Source organism: Capricornis sumatraensis, chromosome 9 (assembly GCF_032405125.1).
Source record: "Capricornis sumatraensis isolate serow.1 chromosome 9, serow.2, whole genome shotgun sequence".
NCBI lineage: Eukaryota > Metazoa > Chordata > Mammalia > Artiodactyla > Bovidae > Capricornis > Capricornis sumatraensis.
The window spans coordinates 14,757,828-14,774,343 of NC_091077.1; the positions used below are offsets into that span (position 1 = coordinate 14,757,828).

General features: G+C 51.4%; 1 protein-coding gene across 1 annotated transcript; it reads left to right on the forward strand.

Moving 5' to 3' along the window:
• Nucleotides 1–2,680: 2,680 nt before the first annotated feature.
• On the forward strand, nt 2,681–11,741 carry MRPL4 (mitochondrial ribosomal protein L4). The gene is made up of 9 exons (XM_068980452.1): nt 2,681–2,950; nt 3,037–3,103; nt 3,182–3,332; nt 6,456–6,507; nt 8,370–8,487; nt 9,388–9,494; nt 9,636–9,745; nt 9,830–9,906; nt 10,968–11,741. Exons 1-9 carry the CDS (start codon nt 2,894–2,896, stop codon nt 11,111–11,113), a joined length of 885 nt encoding a protein of 294 aa, XP_068836553.1. The 5' UTR covers nt 2,681–2,893; the 3' UTR covers nt 11,114–11,741.
• Nucleotides 11,742–16,516: the final 4,775 nt, after the last annotated feature.

A 16,516-nucleotide genomic window follows, 5' to 3' on the forward strand; every position in this document is an offset into this window, starting at 1 on the left:
CTGCTGGAGTTTGCTCAAATTCATAACCATTCAGTTGGTCCACGTCAAAAAAAAAAAAAAAAGCCTTTAAAGAGAAAGAAAAGTATGATCCAGGCTGAAGGAATAACAATGCAAAAACCCTGAGGTGGGGTCAACAGAAATGAATGAGTCAGTAAACAAAGCCTGTGGCCATTAGGAAGGTCCAGCCGCCCCTTCAACCCTCCTCCCTCCCCCTGCCCCCAGCCCCCGCCCCAACTTCTGCCCTTTGCAACTGCTGTTTCCTCAGCCTGGATCACATTTTCTCCTTTGGACAAACTCTTGATGGAACTTTAAGCCTTAGCTCTCAGGTTACAGCTTCAGAGAAGTCGCCTGTGAGACTCCTGCCCCTATGGGTTAGGTGTTCCTCCCCTGGGCTCTCAGAGACTCTATCGACTTCCCTCCCCGATTCCGATCTCTCAGCCTTCTGCACTGAGCTGTGAGTATTTCAAGGGTGTCTGTTGGATTTACCCCAGCGGTACACGGTAGGTGCCCACTAAATCATTAAGCAACTAAGTGCCGTTCCATTCTTCACCACATAAAATCTAAATTCTCTTGCCCAGGACAGACTTGAAAAAGCTGCCTGTAAAATAATAAACTGGTTCTCAGAGAAGAGACACAGCTGGTTGTGGCGGTGGATTCTGGGAAGAGAAAGGGATGTGGGGCGGGCCCAGCAGGGAACAGAGGTTGGAGGAGACAGATTTTTCATTCACTCTAGTTTTCTTTATGCAGTTTTTGAAATTTTCTTTACTAGGTGTGTGAATTACGCAAACATAAAGTGAATAAACAAGACTGTACAAAATAAAGGATTTAAAAGACCTTTTGAAATTGCAAAGTATGTGAAGTTTAAAACATATTCACAGTTCTTACAAGAGTAGAGTACACAATGAAATATAACATTGTGAATTTTCATTAATACAAAAATATCCATATGTCATATATCAGATGAAAATTTTAAAAAGAAAAGAAACAATGTCTTACATCTTTAGCACAGCATTCAGGTCCTCCAGTGCCCACCCCTTTCCCTGCCTTGGTTCTTGTCTTGATTTGATGACAAAACTCCCCTTCAGTTAATAATAATAATATAATAATGCTCTGCATGTTTCATGCATGACATGCTTTACCTCAATCATTTCATCGAATCTTACAATCTCCCCATCTTCCAGATGAGTACACTGAATTTGTCTCTGAAAACACGTTCTCAGCCACTGAACTCGGTCCAAATCGCGCTGGCAGCCAAATGCTCAGGTTCAGCCCGGCAAGGTCCGTCCAGTCAAGGCTATGGTTTTTCCAGTAGTCATGTATGGATGTGAGAGTTGGACTGTGAAGAAAGCTGAGCGCCGAAGAATTGATGCTTTTGAACTGTGGTGTTGGAGAAGTCTTGAGAGTCCCTTGGACTGCAAGGAGATCCAACCAGTCCATTCTGAAGGAGATCAGCCCTGGGATTTCTTTGGAAGGAATGATGCTAAAGCTGAAGCTCCAGTTCTTTGGCCACCACATGCGAAGAGTTGACTCATTGGAAAAAGACTCTGATGCTGGGAGGGATTGGGGGCAGGAGGAAAAGGGGACGACAGAGGATGAGATGGCTAGATGGTATCACCGACTCGATGGAAGTGAGTTTGAGTGAACTCCGGGAGGTGGTGATGGACAGGGAGGCCTGGCGTGCTGCAATTCATAGGGTAGCAAAAAGTCGGACACGACTGAGCGACTAAACTGAGCCCGGCAAGAAAGGCTGCTATGTGCTCGTGGCGCCGCCTGGAGGCTCGACGGGGAACGTGGCAAAGAACCTAGAAAAGGAACACTTGGGGCTTCTCTGGTGGCTCAGTAGTGGTAAAAAATCGGCCTGGCGATGCAGGAAACACGAGTTCGATACCAGGTCACGAAGGATCCCAATGCCCCGGAACAACTAAGCCTGTGAGCCAAAACTATTGAGCCTGTGCTCTAGACCCCAGAGGCCGCAAATACTGAGTCCACGTACCCCAACAACTGAAGCCCACTCGCCTAGAGCTCCGTGCTCGGCAAAAAAGCCACTGCATTTAGAAGCCCGTGCCGCACAACTAGAGAAAAGCTCGCGCACCAAGGAAGAACTAGCCTAAATAAACAAATACATGAATAAAATTATCTTTTAAAATGAGCATTTGGATTTCTATTGTGAGAGAGGACAAGAGAGCAAGCTAGGATCTGTGGACTTTCCATTGTGCTCTCTGAGAACTCGGGCTGTATGAGACGCGACATCTTGGCCAAGGAGGTGAGGGAGACACATCCCTAACCTGAGGCATTGAACGGGGACATACCCTGGGGATCTATCCTCCAGGTCCTATCCTGAAGGCTTTCTGCGGGAGATAAAGCCCTGCTTTTAAACAAACAAAAATTCACGTTCCTGTAGAAACCGCAGCTTAGAGTCTTCGGGGCCCCAATGGGGCGGGACCTAGAGGGCGTGGCCGATATAAAAGCGTAACAACTATTGGCCATATTCCCTTTAGTGCCCGCCCCAGAACTTTTCTTTCATACTTAACAGCTCATTGGCTGAATGAAGAGCGTGTCCTTTGAGTAGGGAGGTTTCATTGGCTGGATTCCCTCAGGCTCCCTTTGGGGGCGGGACCGAAGAAGGGGCGGTGTTTCTCACTGTGGGCTCGCACTCCCGGGGTTGCAGAGGGTTCTTAGTCCTGCAGAGAAAGTTGGGGTTTGGGGGGGTTAGTCTTGGGGCGGAGGTAGGGGCACGCTGAGGCGAGCCCCTCCGTCTTCGATCTTGCATGCCCCGCTTTCCTAAGCCGAAAACGAGCCGAGCAGGCGGTGTCGCGGGAGTGACGTCATCTCGAGGCGTCGCGAGACTCCAGAGGAAGCCTTGACCTCTTTAAGCGTGGAGGGCTACGCGAAGATGCAGCTGCTAGTCCGAGCCGGGGCCCGGGCCTGGCTTCGGCCCAGGGGCTGCCGGGTGAGGCCGAGGACGGAGGGCGGGGTCGGAGGATAAAAGCTGAAGGGCCCGGGGGGTTCTCTCTCATTCCTGCCCACCATTTACAGGGCCTGAACGCGCTGGCAGAAGAGGCAGTGCAGTCGGCGGAGAAACCAGAACCCTTGGCGAGCGCAGGTGAGGTTGTTTGGTCACACCAGAAAGGGTGGCGACTGGGAACTCTGACCCTTACTCCTGACTTTCCAATCATTCCAGGTCCCCAGGCACCCGTACTGCGCAGGTGCGAGCTCCCGGTACCCCTGCACCGGCGTCCGGTGCAGGCCTGGGTTGAATCTCTGCGGGGCTATGAGCAGGAGCGCGTGGGTCTGACCGAACTGCACCCAGACGTTTTCTCCACGGCGCCCAGGTCAGTGGCAGCTGAAATGGTAAGCTGGGTGGCAGAGGGACGAGGATCGGGGGTTTAGAAATCAGGATGACCTGGGCTCAAGCCTCATTTTCTCCAGCTGTCAAAAGGGAACGATGGTTTTTCTTGCTTCAGAGTTGCGTGAAGGTGAGGGTTGAGAGGTAACGTTCTCTGTGGGTTAAGGGCACAGGGCTCTGTATCCCGAGTGACTGGATTGGAATCCTACCTTCCCCCTGTGTTTCGATGTCTCCATTCTGTCAAACCTCAAGAGATTAAATGAGATAATTCTGGCCCATAATATGGTCTACAGAAATGTTGATTATTGTTGCTGTTATTGGTGTTTGCAAAAATGGGCACTAACAGTGGTTAAGTCCTTACTGTGTGCCTGGCTCAGCCTATTTGCATTCTATTTTATTTTAACTTCTCTCTCTCTTTTTTTTTTTTTTTGGCCATGTGGCTTGTGGGCTCTTAGTCCACTGACCAGGGAGTGAGCCCAGGGCCTCCATAGTGAAAGTGCAAAGTCCTAACCACTGGGCTGCCAGGGAATTCCTTTTTATTGTTTTTTTTTATTTTCATTTTGTAGCTAAAGAAACAGCACAGGCAAGTTAAGAAATCTGCTTATGGTCACATAGCTTGTAAACTGTATCCTCAACAGTATATGGGCCAACTCCCAGGACTAAGTTTTCGCTTGCAAAGAGTTTGATGTCTCTTATGTCTACTGTGTCTAGCAGATAATAACTGCTGTTAACTTATTACTATAATGTTTGTATGGTTTCTCCCCTGTTTTTACAGAATCCCAATCTGCTAAGGGGTGACCAAAGGAAAAAAAATTAAAAACAATGTATTTTGGGATTTCCCTGGTGGTTAAGATTCTGAGCTACCACTGCAGGGGGCATGAGTTCCGTCACTGGTTGGGGAAATAAGATCCCACATGCTGCGAGGTAAAAAAAAAAAAAGAGAGAAAGAAAGCATTTTATTTATTCTGTAAATACCTAGGAAGTGCTTACCAGGTGCCAGATTCCATTCTGGGTGTCAGGGATATAGCAGTGAATGAGCACTGAGGTTGCTGATGTTGCTCCCAGCCTAGAGCTGGGACGGCAAACTTCTGTAAAGAGCCAGGGAGTAAATATTATAAGCTTTGAAGGCTGTAATATCTCCATGGCAACTACTCATCTTTGCTGATGCTGTACAAAAGCAACTGTGCACAATGAGTAAGTGGATGAGCGTGGCTGTGTTCTAGTCAAGCATATTTACAAAAACAGGCAGCAGGCCAGACTTGGCCTTTCTAACCATAAAATACGTCATTTGAAATGCCGGGCTGGATGAAGCACAAGCTGGAATCAAGATTGCTGGGAGAAATATCAATAACCACAGATATGCAGATGACATCACCCTTATAGCAGAAAGCAAAGAAGAACTAAAGAGCCTCCTGATGAAAATGAAAGAGGAGAGTGAAAAGGTTGGCTTAAAGCTCAACATTCAGAAAACGAAGATCATGGCATCCAGTCCCATCACTTCATGGCAAATAGATGGGGAAACAAGGAAAACAGTGAGAGACTTTATTTTGGGGAGCTCCAAAATCACTGCAGATGGTGACTGCAGCCATAAAATTAAAAGACTGTTGCTCCTTGGAAGAAAAGCTATGACCAACCTAGACAGCATATTAAAAAGTAGAGACATTACTTTACCAACAAAGGTCCATCTAGTCAAAGCTAGTCAAAGTGTAGTCAAAGCTAGTAGTCATGTATGGATGTGAAAGTTGGACTTAGAAAGCTGAGCACTGAAGAATTGCTGCTTTGGAATTGTGGTGTTGGAGAAGACTCTTGAGAATCCCTTGGATGGCAAGGAGATCCAACCAGTCTATCCTAAAGGAAATCAGTCCTGAATATTCATTGGAAGGACTGATGCTGAAACTCCAATACTTTGGCCACCTGTTTGGAAGAACTGACTCATTTGAAAAGACCCTGATGCTGGGAAAGATTGAAGGCAGGAGGAGAAGGGGATGACAGAGGATGAGATGGTTGGATGGCATCACCGATGCAATGGACAAGAGTTTGAGTAGGCTCCGGGAGTTGGTGATGGACAGGGAGGCCTGGCATGCTGCAGTCCACAGGGTTGCAAAGAGTCAGACATGACTGATCAACTGAACTGAACCAAACCATAGTTTGCCAACGCTTGGCACAGCAGCCTGGCACCCCTGTCCAATGCGAGCCCCGTGTGTAATTTCAGTTCTTCCAGTAGCCACATTTTCTTTCAAATGGCATGAGACAAGTAAGATTGATTTCAGTAATATATTTCATTTGGCCTGATAAGTCTAAAATGTTGGGACCTCCCTGGTGGTCCAGTAGGTAAGCCTCTGCACTCCCAGTGCAGGGGTCCTGGGTTGGATCCCTGGGCAGGGAACTAGATCCTTTATGCCACAACTCAGAGTTCACATGCCAGAACTAAAGATCCCACATGCCACAACTAAGACCTGATGTAGTCAATTAAATAAAGATATTTTAAATTTTTATTTGTTTATTTTTGGCTGCTCTGGGTCTTCAATGCCGCACGGACTTTTCTCTAGTTGTGGCGAGCAGGGGCTACTCTGTAGTTGCGGTGCACGGGCTTCTCATTGCAGTGGCTTCTCTTGTTGCAGAGCATGGGCTCTAGGGCACCCAGGCTTCCGTACTTGTGGCCCCTGGGCTCTAGAGCACAGGCTCAATAGTTGTGGCCCACGAGCTTAGTTGCTTCTAGGCACGTGGGATCTTCCCATCTTAAGGATCGAACATACACTGGCTGGCAGATTCTTTACCACTGAACCATCAGGGGAACCCAAAATAAACAAGTATTTTTTAAAAAATATGAAATACTGTCATGTGGCCCTGGCCACTTTTTAGGGCTTCAGTAGCTGCGCATATGGCCATCCACTGTACAGGACAGCATAGGGTTGGAGAGGCAAGCTAGTCTGTAAAGAAGTGACAGAACGGGCATGGAGCAGGCTGGAGGTGGTGCGAGATGGGCCCAGAGAGGGACTGGAGCGGACGCAGGGCCCTGGCAGTGGATGGGAGGAGCCCGGGTTTTCATCTCATGGAGCAGGGAGCGTTTTAAGTGCACCCGGCCCTCTTATATCTCCTTTCTTCACAGGCTGGATATCCTGCACCAGGTTGCCATCTGGCAGAAGAACTTCAAGAGAATTGTGAGTGCCCCGGGCAGGGCAGGCGGGGTGAGGCTGAGGCAGAGGCAGAGGAAGGCTGTGCTGTGTCTTCTCTGGATGGCTGGCTCAGGCCCCATTTTCTCTCTCCTGAACCATTCCCCAATGGGCCATATTTTTCTTAAATATGAGCACTGAGAATTTTTTAAGATTTATTTTTATGTATTACTGATTATACTTATACCTTTATTTATTTGTTGGGCTGCTCTGGGTCTTCCTGTGGCATGTGGGATCCAGTTCCCTGCCCAGGGATTGAACCCAGCCCCCCTGCACTGGAAGCACGGAGGCTTGGCCACTGGACCTCGAGGGGAGTCCTCCAACCCTGCTAACATCTTGATCTTGGACCTCTGGCTTCCAGAAGTGTGAGACAGTACAGTTCTGTTGATGAAGCCCTAGTGTGTGCCTGCGTGCTCAATTGTGTCTGACTCTTTGCGACCCCATGGACTATAGCCGCCCCCCCACCCACCCACCAGGCTTCTAAGGATTCTTAGCCACTGGACCACCAGGGAATTCCCACTAGGCATTTTCTGAACACCCACTGTGTACTGGCCATTGTGCTAGGGGACATGACAGGCAAGGTCCCTGTCCTCATGAAGCTCCCAGTCTAGTCAGAATGGGAGAATGGGAGTCAGTCATGCCTGTAAATGCATCATTAGGGAAGTGTCTCAGAAGAAAGGGGCATTTAACCTCAGCTGTGTGATAGGTAGGAGCTAAGTAGGTAGAGGGGGCAGTGGGGCTGGCATGGAGGGAGTGGGAGCGGCATGGGCGAAGGCCTGTGGGATCAGAGGGAGCCCAGGGTGGCCCTGGAGGTCAGCAGGGGCAACGTGGGATGTTTGGATTTGGTGCCAAGAGCATGGAAGATGCCGTTCTCAGTCAGGGTCCCTGCCTTTCATGTGCCCACCTCGAGTCTTGTGAGCCCTGCCTGGCTCCCCATGGCCCTGGGAATGAAGTCATCAGCCTGGCATTGGAAACCTCACAGGATCCCCCATCCCACACCTCTCCCTGATTCTAACCCCCACATCTTTCCCCATATCCCACCTTCCTTTCATTTTTAAAATTTTATTTTATTCTTATTTTTTTGGCCACTTGGCTTGTGGGATCTTAGTTTCCAAACCAGGGATTGAACCCAGGCCCCCTGCACAGAGTCCTAATCACTGGACTGACAGGAAATTCCCCCACCTTCCTTTTTTAAAAAATTAGGTTGTTTTCTTCTTTTTTTGTTAAAAAGTATATATATATATATATATATTTATTTATTTTATTTTTGGCTGTGCTGGGTCTTCATTGTTGCACGCCAGCTTTCACTAGTTTCGGCGAACAGGGGCTATCTTTGTTGTGGTGTACCAGCTTCTCATTGAAGTGGCTTCACTTGTTTCGGAGCATGGACTCTAGCCGGGGGTGGGCTTCAACTGTTGTGGCACACAAGCTTAGTTGTCCCAAGGCATGTGGGATCTTCCGGGACCATGGATTGAACTGGTGTCCCTTGCATTGCAAGATGGATTCTTATCCACTGGCCCACCAGGGAAGCCCTTACCTTCCTTTTAATTACAACACATGGAAATCATTCAAAAAATACGAAGCACCTACTGTGTGCCAGGCAGCAGCAGCCCTGCCCTTCTGAGGCTGACGTTCTGGAGTGGAGGAGGGAGCTCTTGACTTCTTTATTCCTCCCTCCCTCCCAAAGCACTCTGCCTGTCCTGATGGAGCCCCAGTCTCGGTGCCTCCTCTCCAGCTCCCCAGCAGTAGCCGGTCCTCCCAGCTCACTGCCCTGTCCGTGGGCCTGGTGCCTTTCGGCTGTGATGGCATCTGCCTGTGAACCTGACTCTCTCCTCACTCTGTGCCCACAGAGCTACGCCAAGACCAAGACCAGGGCTGAGGTGCGGGGAGGTGGCCGGAAGCCCTGGCAGCAAAAAGGCAGTGGGCGCGCCAGACACGGCAGCATCCGCTCCCCAATCTGGCGAGGAGGTGAGCAGGTCTGCCCACGTGTGTGCGGCCAGAGGCTGGCGAGACAGCACTTCCCCGCAGGTCCCCGCAGCTCTGGCCTCAACCTCTCATCAGGCCGTGGCCACAGTCCCTTTCTGCCCCACCTCCCAGCTCAGCTCTCCTGGCCCACACTTCACACAGCACCCAGAGGGATCTTCCCAAGCCTCCTAGCTCCTGTATGAAGTCTGAGCCCCTCCTCTTGGCCTTCCAGGCCCTGGTGGCTGCAGACCCCCCTCCCCCCTGTCCCTTCCACACCTTCCTGACCAGATAGAGCTGACTCAGGCATCTTCCATTTGCCTGGCCAATTCCTCTCAACCTTCCCTGGGTTGGAAAGATCCCCTGGAGAAGGGAATGACTACCCACTCCAGTATCCTGGCCTGGAGAATTCCATGGACTATGGAGTCGCAGAGCAGGACACAACTGAGCAACTTTCCCTTTCCCTTGTGTTTGGGCCATGCCTCCTCCAGGAAGCCCACCATGATCCTCTTTGGGTCCCCTCCACCCCTTGAATCCCCTTGTGCTGGCCCACACAGCCCTGATTCCCTCTGCGATCAAGCCTCTGTCTGAATTTGAACGAGGGAGGGATCCTGTCAGGTCCCCTGCCGCTTCCCAGGGCCGAGCAGGGGGAGCAGCCGAGTAGAATTATCCTCACTCAGGGATTGATGGCTGAGGACACCAGGCTCCTCTGAGGCAAAGTTACCTGTCCCAGGTGGTGCCTGATCCATCCTCCGCTCCCACCCCTCCCTGACACCCCCACCCTCTTTGCTGCACTTCAGCCTGGCTGCCAGCAGCCTCCTCTCTGGGCCCACCACTGGGGCAGATTTCTGACCTCCGAGCCCAGCTGGGGCCTTCACCCATTCACACATCCCTCTGCCCCTGCAGGAGGTATCGCCCATGGCCCCCGGGGTCCCACCAGCTACTACTACATGCTGCCCATGAAAGTGAGGGTGCAAGGCCTCAAGGTGGCGCTGACTGTCAAGCTGGCCCAGGTGACAGCACCGATCCTGCCGGGAGCCACTGTGTGCTGGGATGCGGCCTGTGGGGGTGGGGGAGCCTGAGTAGCTGCAGCGGGGCCCAAGTGGCTCCCAGGGGGGCAGTAGGAGACTTAGCCTGTCCCTTCCTCCCACCAGGATGACCTGCACATCGTGGATTCCCTGGAGTTGCCCACCACAGACCCCCAGTACCTGATGGAGCTGGCCCGCTACCGCCGCTGGGGCGACTCCGTCCTTTTTGTAGACTTGTGAGGGGGCCGCCCTGAGCAGGGGCGGTGGGGGGCAGGCTCCGTCCTTGGCAGGGCTTACCTCCTGGCCTGTATGTATTTCAGAGAACATGAGGACATGCCCCAGAACGTCGTAGCAGCCACATCCGGGCTCAAGACCTTCAACCTGATCCCGGCTGTCGGTGAGCAAAGGGCCTCAGGCCAGTTCACATCCTGTATCTATAACTCAATCACCGAGCGTCCCTGGGCAGTGACCGCCCTCCCCTACACAACCCCCAGCTGGCCCAGCCCTGGGAGAATGATGTCTTTCTTAAAGAAATGCTCTGAGGTCGCGTCAGTCCAAGCTTGGATTTCAGTGCCGGGGTGGAGTGAGTCCAAGGGCCCCATGGCTGCTCCCACCCGGCTCCTCACTCAGACACACAGGATCAGAGCTGCCCTGAGCAGGACCCCTGATCCATCGAGGGGTTGACTAGTCCCCAGAGCCCTCTCTTGGCCTCCTGATTGCAGGCCCAGCTGCCTCCTGGACAGCAGCACATGGGGGTCTCAGTCATCACGGTGCATAAGACCTCCTTCCTCCACTCCAGTCCGTTAGCGCACCCTGTCAGCTCTGTCTATGAATGTGTCCAGGATCCAGCAACTTCTCACCACCCTGGGCCAGCCCTCAGCATCTCCCACTCTGTCGCCTCTGCCCTGGGACCAGGCACCTGCTAACTGTCATAATCTGTCCTGATCTCGATCCCCCTCCCAGTCCCACTTATGGCCGCCAGAGGGCCCCTGAGCACCTGAATAAGATCCCGTCCCTTCTCTGCCCACCACCCTCCAGGGCTCCCAGTTCACTCAGGGTAAAAACCTGGCTTATCTGGCGGCCCGCAGATCCTGCACTCCCTGCCCTCCTCTCCCCTTCTCCCCTCCCCTCCCTCCCTCGTCACTCCCTGCAGCCACATGGACCCCCCTCAGTACATTGTGTTTATTCATCTGCTCTGTTTATCATCTGTCTCCCCAACGGGAAGGTGAGGTGGGAACCCTTCCCTGGCACAGGGCAGAGTCGGGGTACCCTGGATGTTTTGGTTGACATTGACGAGCTGAGGACCACCCCTTGCCCAGGGTCTTGCCAGGGGTGAGCGGCTGAGCCAGAGTTTGAACCCAGGCTGCTGGGCTCAGGACCCTACACTAGACTGCGGTGTCTCTGTTGGGGGAGGAGGGGACTGGCCCTAACTGTGCCCCCCTTTCCCTTTGCCCCCAGGCCTGAATGTGCACAGCATGCTCAAACACCAGACCCTGGTCCTGACCCTGCCCACCGTCGCCTTCCTGGAAGAGAAGCTGCTCTGGCATGACTCACGTTACACACCCCTCTACCCCTTCCGCCTGCCCTACCGAGACTTCCCCTGAGCCCCAACCCCGCACCCCCTGGGCACACAGACCACCCTCCTTCCTGTTCTGAACCAGGCCAAGCCCTGAGTGGGCTTGGGAGACGCCTCCCCATCCCAGGCCCCCTGGTCCCAGTGGGAGGCTGAGGCCACACCCAGAGAGCAGCCAAGCAGGCGTCAATACTGGGAAGAAGGCAGCTCGCCAGAGACCACATCTCTGTTTCGTGTCAGACACATTTTATTTTGTAATCAAAGAGGGGAAGCACAGCAGCTGATTGCCATTTTGTGAAAAATTCCATTTGGTGCCTTCCCTGGTGCTGGGCGTCCCTGGGTACCTAGCTGCCTCAAGACCCCGTTTGTAGAAATGACCCAGGATCAACTTTGCCAGGGCAAGTCAGCCTCGGGGAGCACACAGCAGAGAAGCAGCCATCTCTGAGAACCCACTGGTTGCTGCCTCCCAATCCCAGGCACTCTGACCAAGTGCTCATATCCCTGATGGGGCTTATGGTCCCGTTTACTACCATCCTTCCGTCCAGCTGTGGGCCTGATTCTCCAAACGGGTATAACATGGAAACTGGGGCTTCCATCACAGGGATTTTCCCTAAACGTGGAGTCAGGATCAAAGTGGTCAATAAATGTGCAAATAAACATTTTTTAAACACCAATCCGACATACAGATTCTTGAGTCTGCCGATGTTATCTGTCTCCCACCCCCCCCAAGTTATTATCTCTTTAATAGTCACAACACAGACTACAGAATAATGTGGTCGGTTTCTTTGAAGTTGGCTGAAACTGCCATCTGGCCTGCAGGCCCACCCAGGCGGCCAAAGAGACCCATCGACTGGGCAGCTCGCCACTGAAAACATCTCTGGAATGCCTCTCGGGAGTCCCTTGAGAGCTCACAGCACATTCTTTGAACGTCCTCAGTGGACAAAAATTGTGATCCTTAAAGTTTCAGATTTGACTGAGGGAAAAAGAAAAATCTGAGACTACCCTGGCTGTCCAGTGGTTAAGATTCTGAGGTTCCAGTACAGGGGGTGCAAGTTCAACCCCTGGTCGGTGTGCATGTATAGCTGAGCCACTTTGCTGTACACCTGAAACTAACAGCATTGTAAGTCAACTGTTTCAATTTTTAAAAATAATTTTAAGAAGATAAAGCTATTTGGAGCCAGTAGTAGGAAGGGGTACAGAGCCTGGGTGGGAAATGCTGGGCTAAGCCCAAACCATGACCAGCTTCTGCCTGTGCCTCTCACTAGCTCTGCGGGGACATTGAGGCCCCAAGAAAGACGCATCTGTTGTCCTGACAGCACCCAGCCCCATAGCTATGTTTAATGGGCTCAGTTGTCCACAACATGGCCATCAGGAAACAGTGAAGAAAGCAGTCAGAACCTGTTACCCCACACTGGAATCCCTTAGCCAGATCAAGGATGGAAAAAGTAATCAGGAAAAATGACCTGGGGTCTAGAATGTGCTTTGTAATAATCAGGGCATAAAATGTGTGTGTTTCCTGGGCTACCATAAAGCACGACAGACTAGGAGGGTCTTCCCAGCTGGCTCTGTGGTAAAGAATCCGCCTGCCAATGCAGGAGATGCAAGAGATGCAGGTTCGATCTCTGGGTCAGGAAATCGCTCAGAGAAGGAAATGGCACCCCACTCCAGTATTCTTGCCCGGACAGAGGGGCCTGGTGGGCTACAGTCCATGGGGTCACAAAGAATTGGACATGACTGAACACACAAAAACTAGGGCTTCAACAATAGAACTGTGCTATCTCACACTTCTGGAAGCCAGAGGTCCAAGAGCAGAATGTTGGCAAGGTTGGAGGACTCCTCAGGTGGTCCAGCGGCTAAGCCTTCATGATCCCAATGCAGGAGGCCTCGGCTCGATCCCTGGTCAGGGCACTAGATCCCACATGCCACAATTAAAGATTTGGTGCCACAAAATAAAAAAATATTGAAAAATATGCTGGCAGGATCGGGAATTCCCTTGTGATCCAGCGGTTATGACTCAGTCCACTGCAGGGGGCATGAGTTCAATCCCTGGTCGGGGAACTAAGATCTCCAAACACCTTACAGAGCATCCCCCCTCCCAAAAGAAAAGTGGGCAGGGGTGATTCCTTCCGAGTCTATGAGGCAAGACCTGTCCCGTCCCTCTCCCCTAGCTTCTGGAAATCTGTTGGCATCCTTGGCATTTCTTGGCTTGATCCATCAGCCTGATCTCTGTCCTCATCTTCGAATGGTGCTGTCTGTGTGTGTGTTCAGATTTCCCCTTTTTATAAGAGCACTGGTCAAGATGAGTTACGGCCCATCCTAATGACCTCAACTGAACTTGATCATCTGCAAAAACCCTGTTTCAAAATAAGATCACAATCTGGGGTCAGCACTTTCCCCCCTCTCCCTGGGGAGAGAAGTAGTTGAACCCATGACAGGGAGTAAGTGGAGGGATGGAGCGAGACTGGCCACGAGGAGTGTCAAGTAGGCACTTGTGGCTTCACCACATGTCCTCTTCGCTGTTGCCTCTTTTGAAATTCTCTGCAATTAAAATATTTTTTTTTTTAAATAGAGATGTGTGAAGACATTTCTTCAGGGGAGCTGTTCTTACCTGAAGATGCCTATCACAGGGGGCCTTCCCTGGTGGTCCGGTGTCTGAGACTCCATATTTACACTGCTGGAGACCAAATTCAACCCCTGGTCATGGAACTAAGATCCCACATGCTATGCAGGGGGGCCAAAAAACAAACAAACCTTATCACATCCTCTTACCACATTGGTTAACCCAGAGTCCAGAGAGCAAAGCGCCTTCACAACCTTTGAAAAATATCCCTGAAGGGAGAATGCCCATGCTGAGGCTGATCAGGCTTCAGAAAACTCAAATGAACTAATAGGGCTGGGAACTGACCCCCAGGAGACCCAGAGGGTGAGAGGCAGGAGGCTCTGATTTGCAGTGAAGGTGTCTGCTTATTGATGGTCAGCATGGAAGCCCACTGGGCTTCCCTGGTGGCTCAGATGGTCAAGAATCCGCCTGCAATGCAGAAGACCTGGGGTGCATCCCTGGATCGGGAAGATCGCCTGGAGAAGGGAATGGATACCCACTCCAGTATTCTTGCCTGGAGAATCCCATGGCCAGAGGAGCCTGGCAGGGTTCAGTCCATGGGGTTGCAAAGAGTCGGACATGACTGAGTGGCACACACACACACAGAAGCCTAATAGGAGACATGAGAGGATACGAGGACCCCAAGGGCTGAGAAAAGAGCCACAGCCCCACCAAAGATACCTCCATCTCAGATTTCCTTGGTGATCAGGTGGCTAAGACTCTGCTCTCTCAAGGTAGGGAGTGTGGGTTTGAAACCTGGTCAGGGAACTAGATCCCACATGCTGCAACTAAGACCCGGTAACGTGTGCATGCTGTTATGTCCGACTCTTTGTGACCCCATGGACTGTACCCCCACCAGGCTCCCCTGTCCATGGGATTCTGCAGGCAAACTACTTGGACTGGGTTGCTGTACCCTCCTCCAGGGAATCTTCCCAACCCAGGGATCAAACCCCAGGCTCTTATGTCTCCTGCATTGACAAGAGAGTTCTTTACCACTAGCATCACCTGGGAAGACCCAGTGCAGTCAAATAATAGTAATAATACATTTAAGAAAAAAGATGCTTCCATCTCAGGACTTCCCTGGTGATCCAGTGGGTAAGACTCTGTGCTTCCACTGCAGGGGGTGCAGGTTCCATGGCTCAGGATGGGGCCACAGGAAAAAAAAGAAAAAGAAAAGATGCCTCCATCTAGCAACGACGTACCCGGGAAAGAAGAAACCTCACAAAGCTGCTCAGAACACGAGCACACTGCTGGGGAACCTAAGGAAGGGGAAGCTGCCAGCCCAGGAGGAACTGCCCTGCGATGCCTCCTTACACCTCGGTAGGAGAGCCCCAAAGGCTGGTGAGAGGAGGTGAGGGGGACAGACAGAGGTTCAAGAGCTGGGGTCCAGGCCCTTCTGCTCTAGCAAGGCCTCCAGCCGAGAGAAGCCTAACCTGGGCTCCCATCCAACACCAAGTTCAGAGATTTGAACGTCAGGCTAATGTGGACCTGAGTTCCAGGCAGGATTCGCAGCCAGTGGCATGGCAGAGTCCAGCACAGAATAAACTTTCAGTTTTTCCAGTAGTCACGTATGGATGTGAGAGTTGTACCATAAAGAAAGCTGAGGGCCGAAGAATTGCTGCTTTTGAACTGTGGTGTTGGAGAAGACTCTTGAGAGTCCCTTGGACTGCAAGGAGATCCAACCAGTCCATCCTAAAGGAAATCAGTCCTGAATATTCATTGGAAGGACTGATGCTGAAGCTGAGACTCCAATACTTTGGGCACATGATGCAAAGAGCTGACTCATTTGAAAAGACCCTGATGCTGGGAAAGATTGAAGGCAGGAGGAGAAGGGGACGACAGAGGCTAAGATGGTTGGATGGCATCACTGACTCGATAGACATAAGTTTGAGTAAGCTCCAGAAGTTGGTAATGGACAGGGGAGCCTGGCGTGCTGCAGTCCATGGGGTCACAAACAGATGGACACGACTGAACAGCTGAACTGAATTGAACTGAACTGAGTGGATGGAGGAGCTGAGTTCTGTTTCGATCAACATCCACATACCACGCAGCTTTGCTTTCCACTTTAGGGCTGTTATGAGGAACCATGATTCGAGAGTGAACTCATCTGTGGGGAAAAAGGAGGAAGTCTGTGGTCCTGATTGGGAAGTTTGAGGTGGGATTCTCAGAGCTCAGTCGTAAGGAAACACAACTTGCAACTACGGCTCTCTGTTTTCTCCCTGTGCAGGAACGGTCTTTTGAATTTTATTTATCTATTTATTGACTTATTCATTCTCTTGGCTGTGCCGGGTCCTTGTTGGGGTGAGTGGGCTTCTCTTATTGTGGAGCATGGGCTCTAAAGCTCACAAGCTCAGTAGTTTTGAGGGCTTAGTTGCCCTGAGGCATGTGGGATGTTAGTTCCCTGAGTGAAGATTGAACCTGTGTCCCCTGCAGTGGAAGGCAGATTCTTAACCACTGTACCACTAGGGAAGTCCCATGAATGGCCTTTTTTGTTTTAGTTTTTCTTTCTTTGGTTGTTTTGTTTTGGCTGCGAGGGTCTTTGGTGCTTGCAGGCTTTCTCTGGTTGCAGCGAGGTGGGAGGGGACACTTCTGTAGCTGTGATGCACGGGCTTTTCACTGCAGTGGCTTCTCTTGTTGCAGAGCAGGGGTTCTAGAGCGTGGGCTCAGCATTTGTGCTGCACCAGCTAGGTGCCCCGAGGCATGTGGAGTCTTCCTGGACCAGGGATTGAACCTGTGTCCCCTACATTGGAAGGTGGATTCTTAACCGCTGGACCACCACAGCAGTCCCTAATGGTCTTATGGAAATCTCACTCCCACCCTTTGCAGGATGCACTA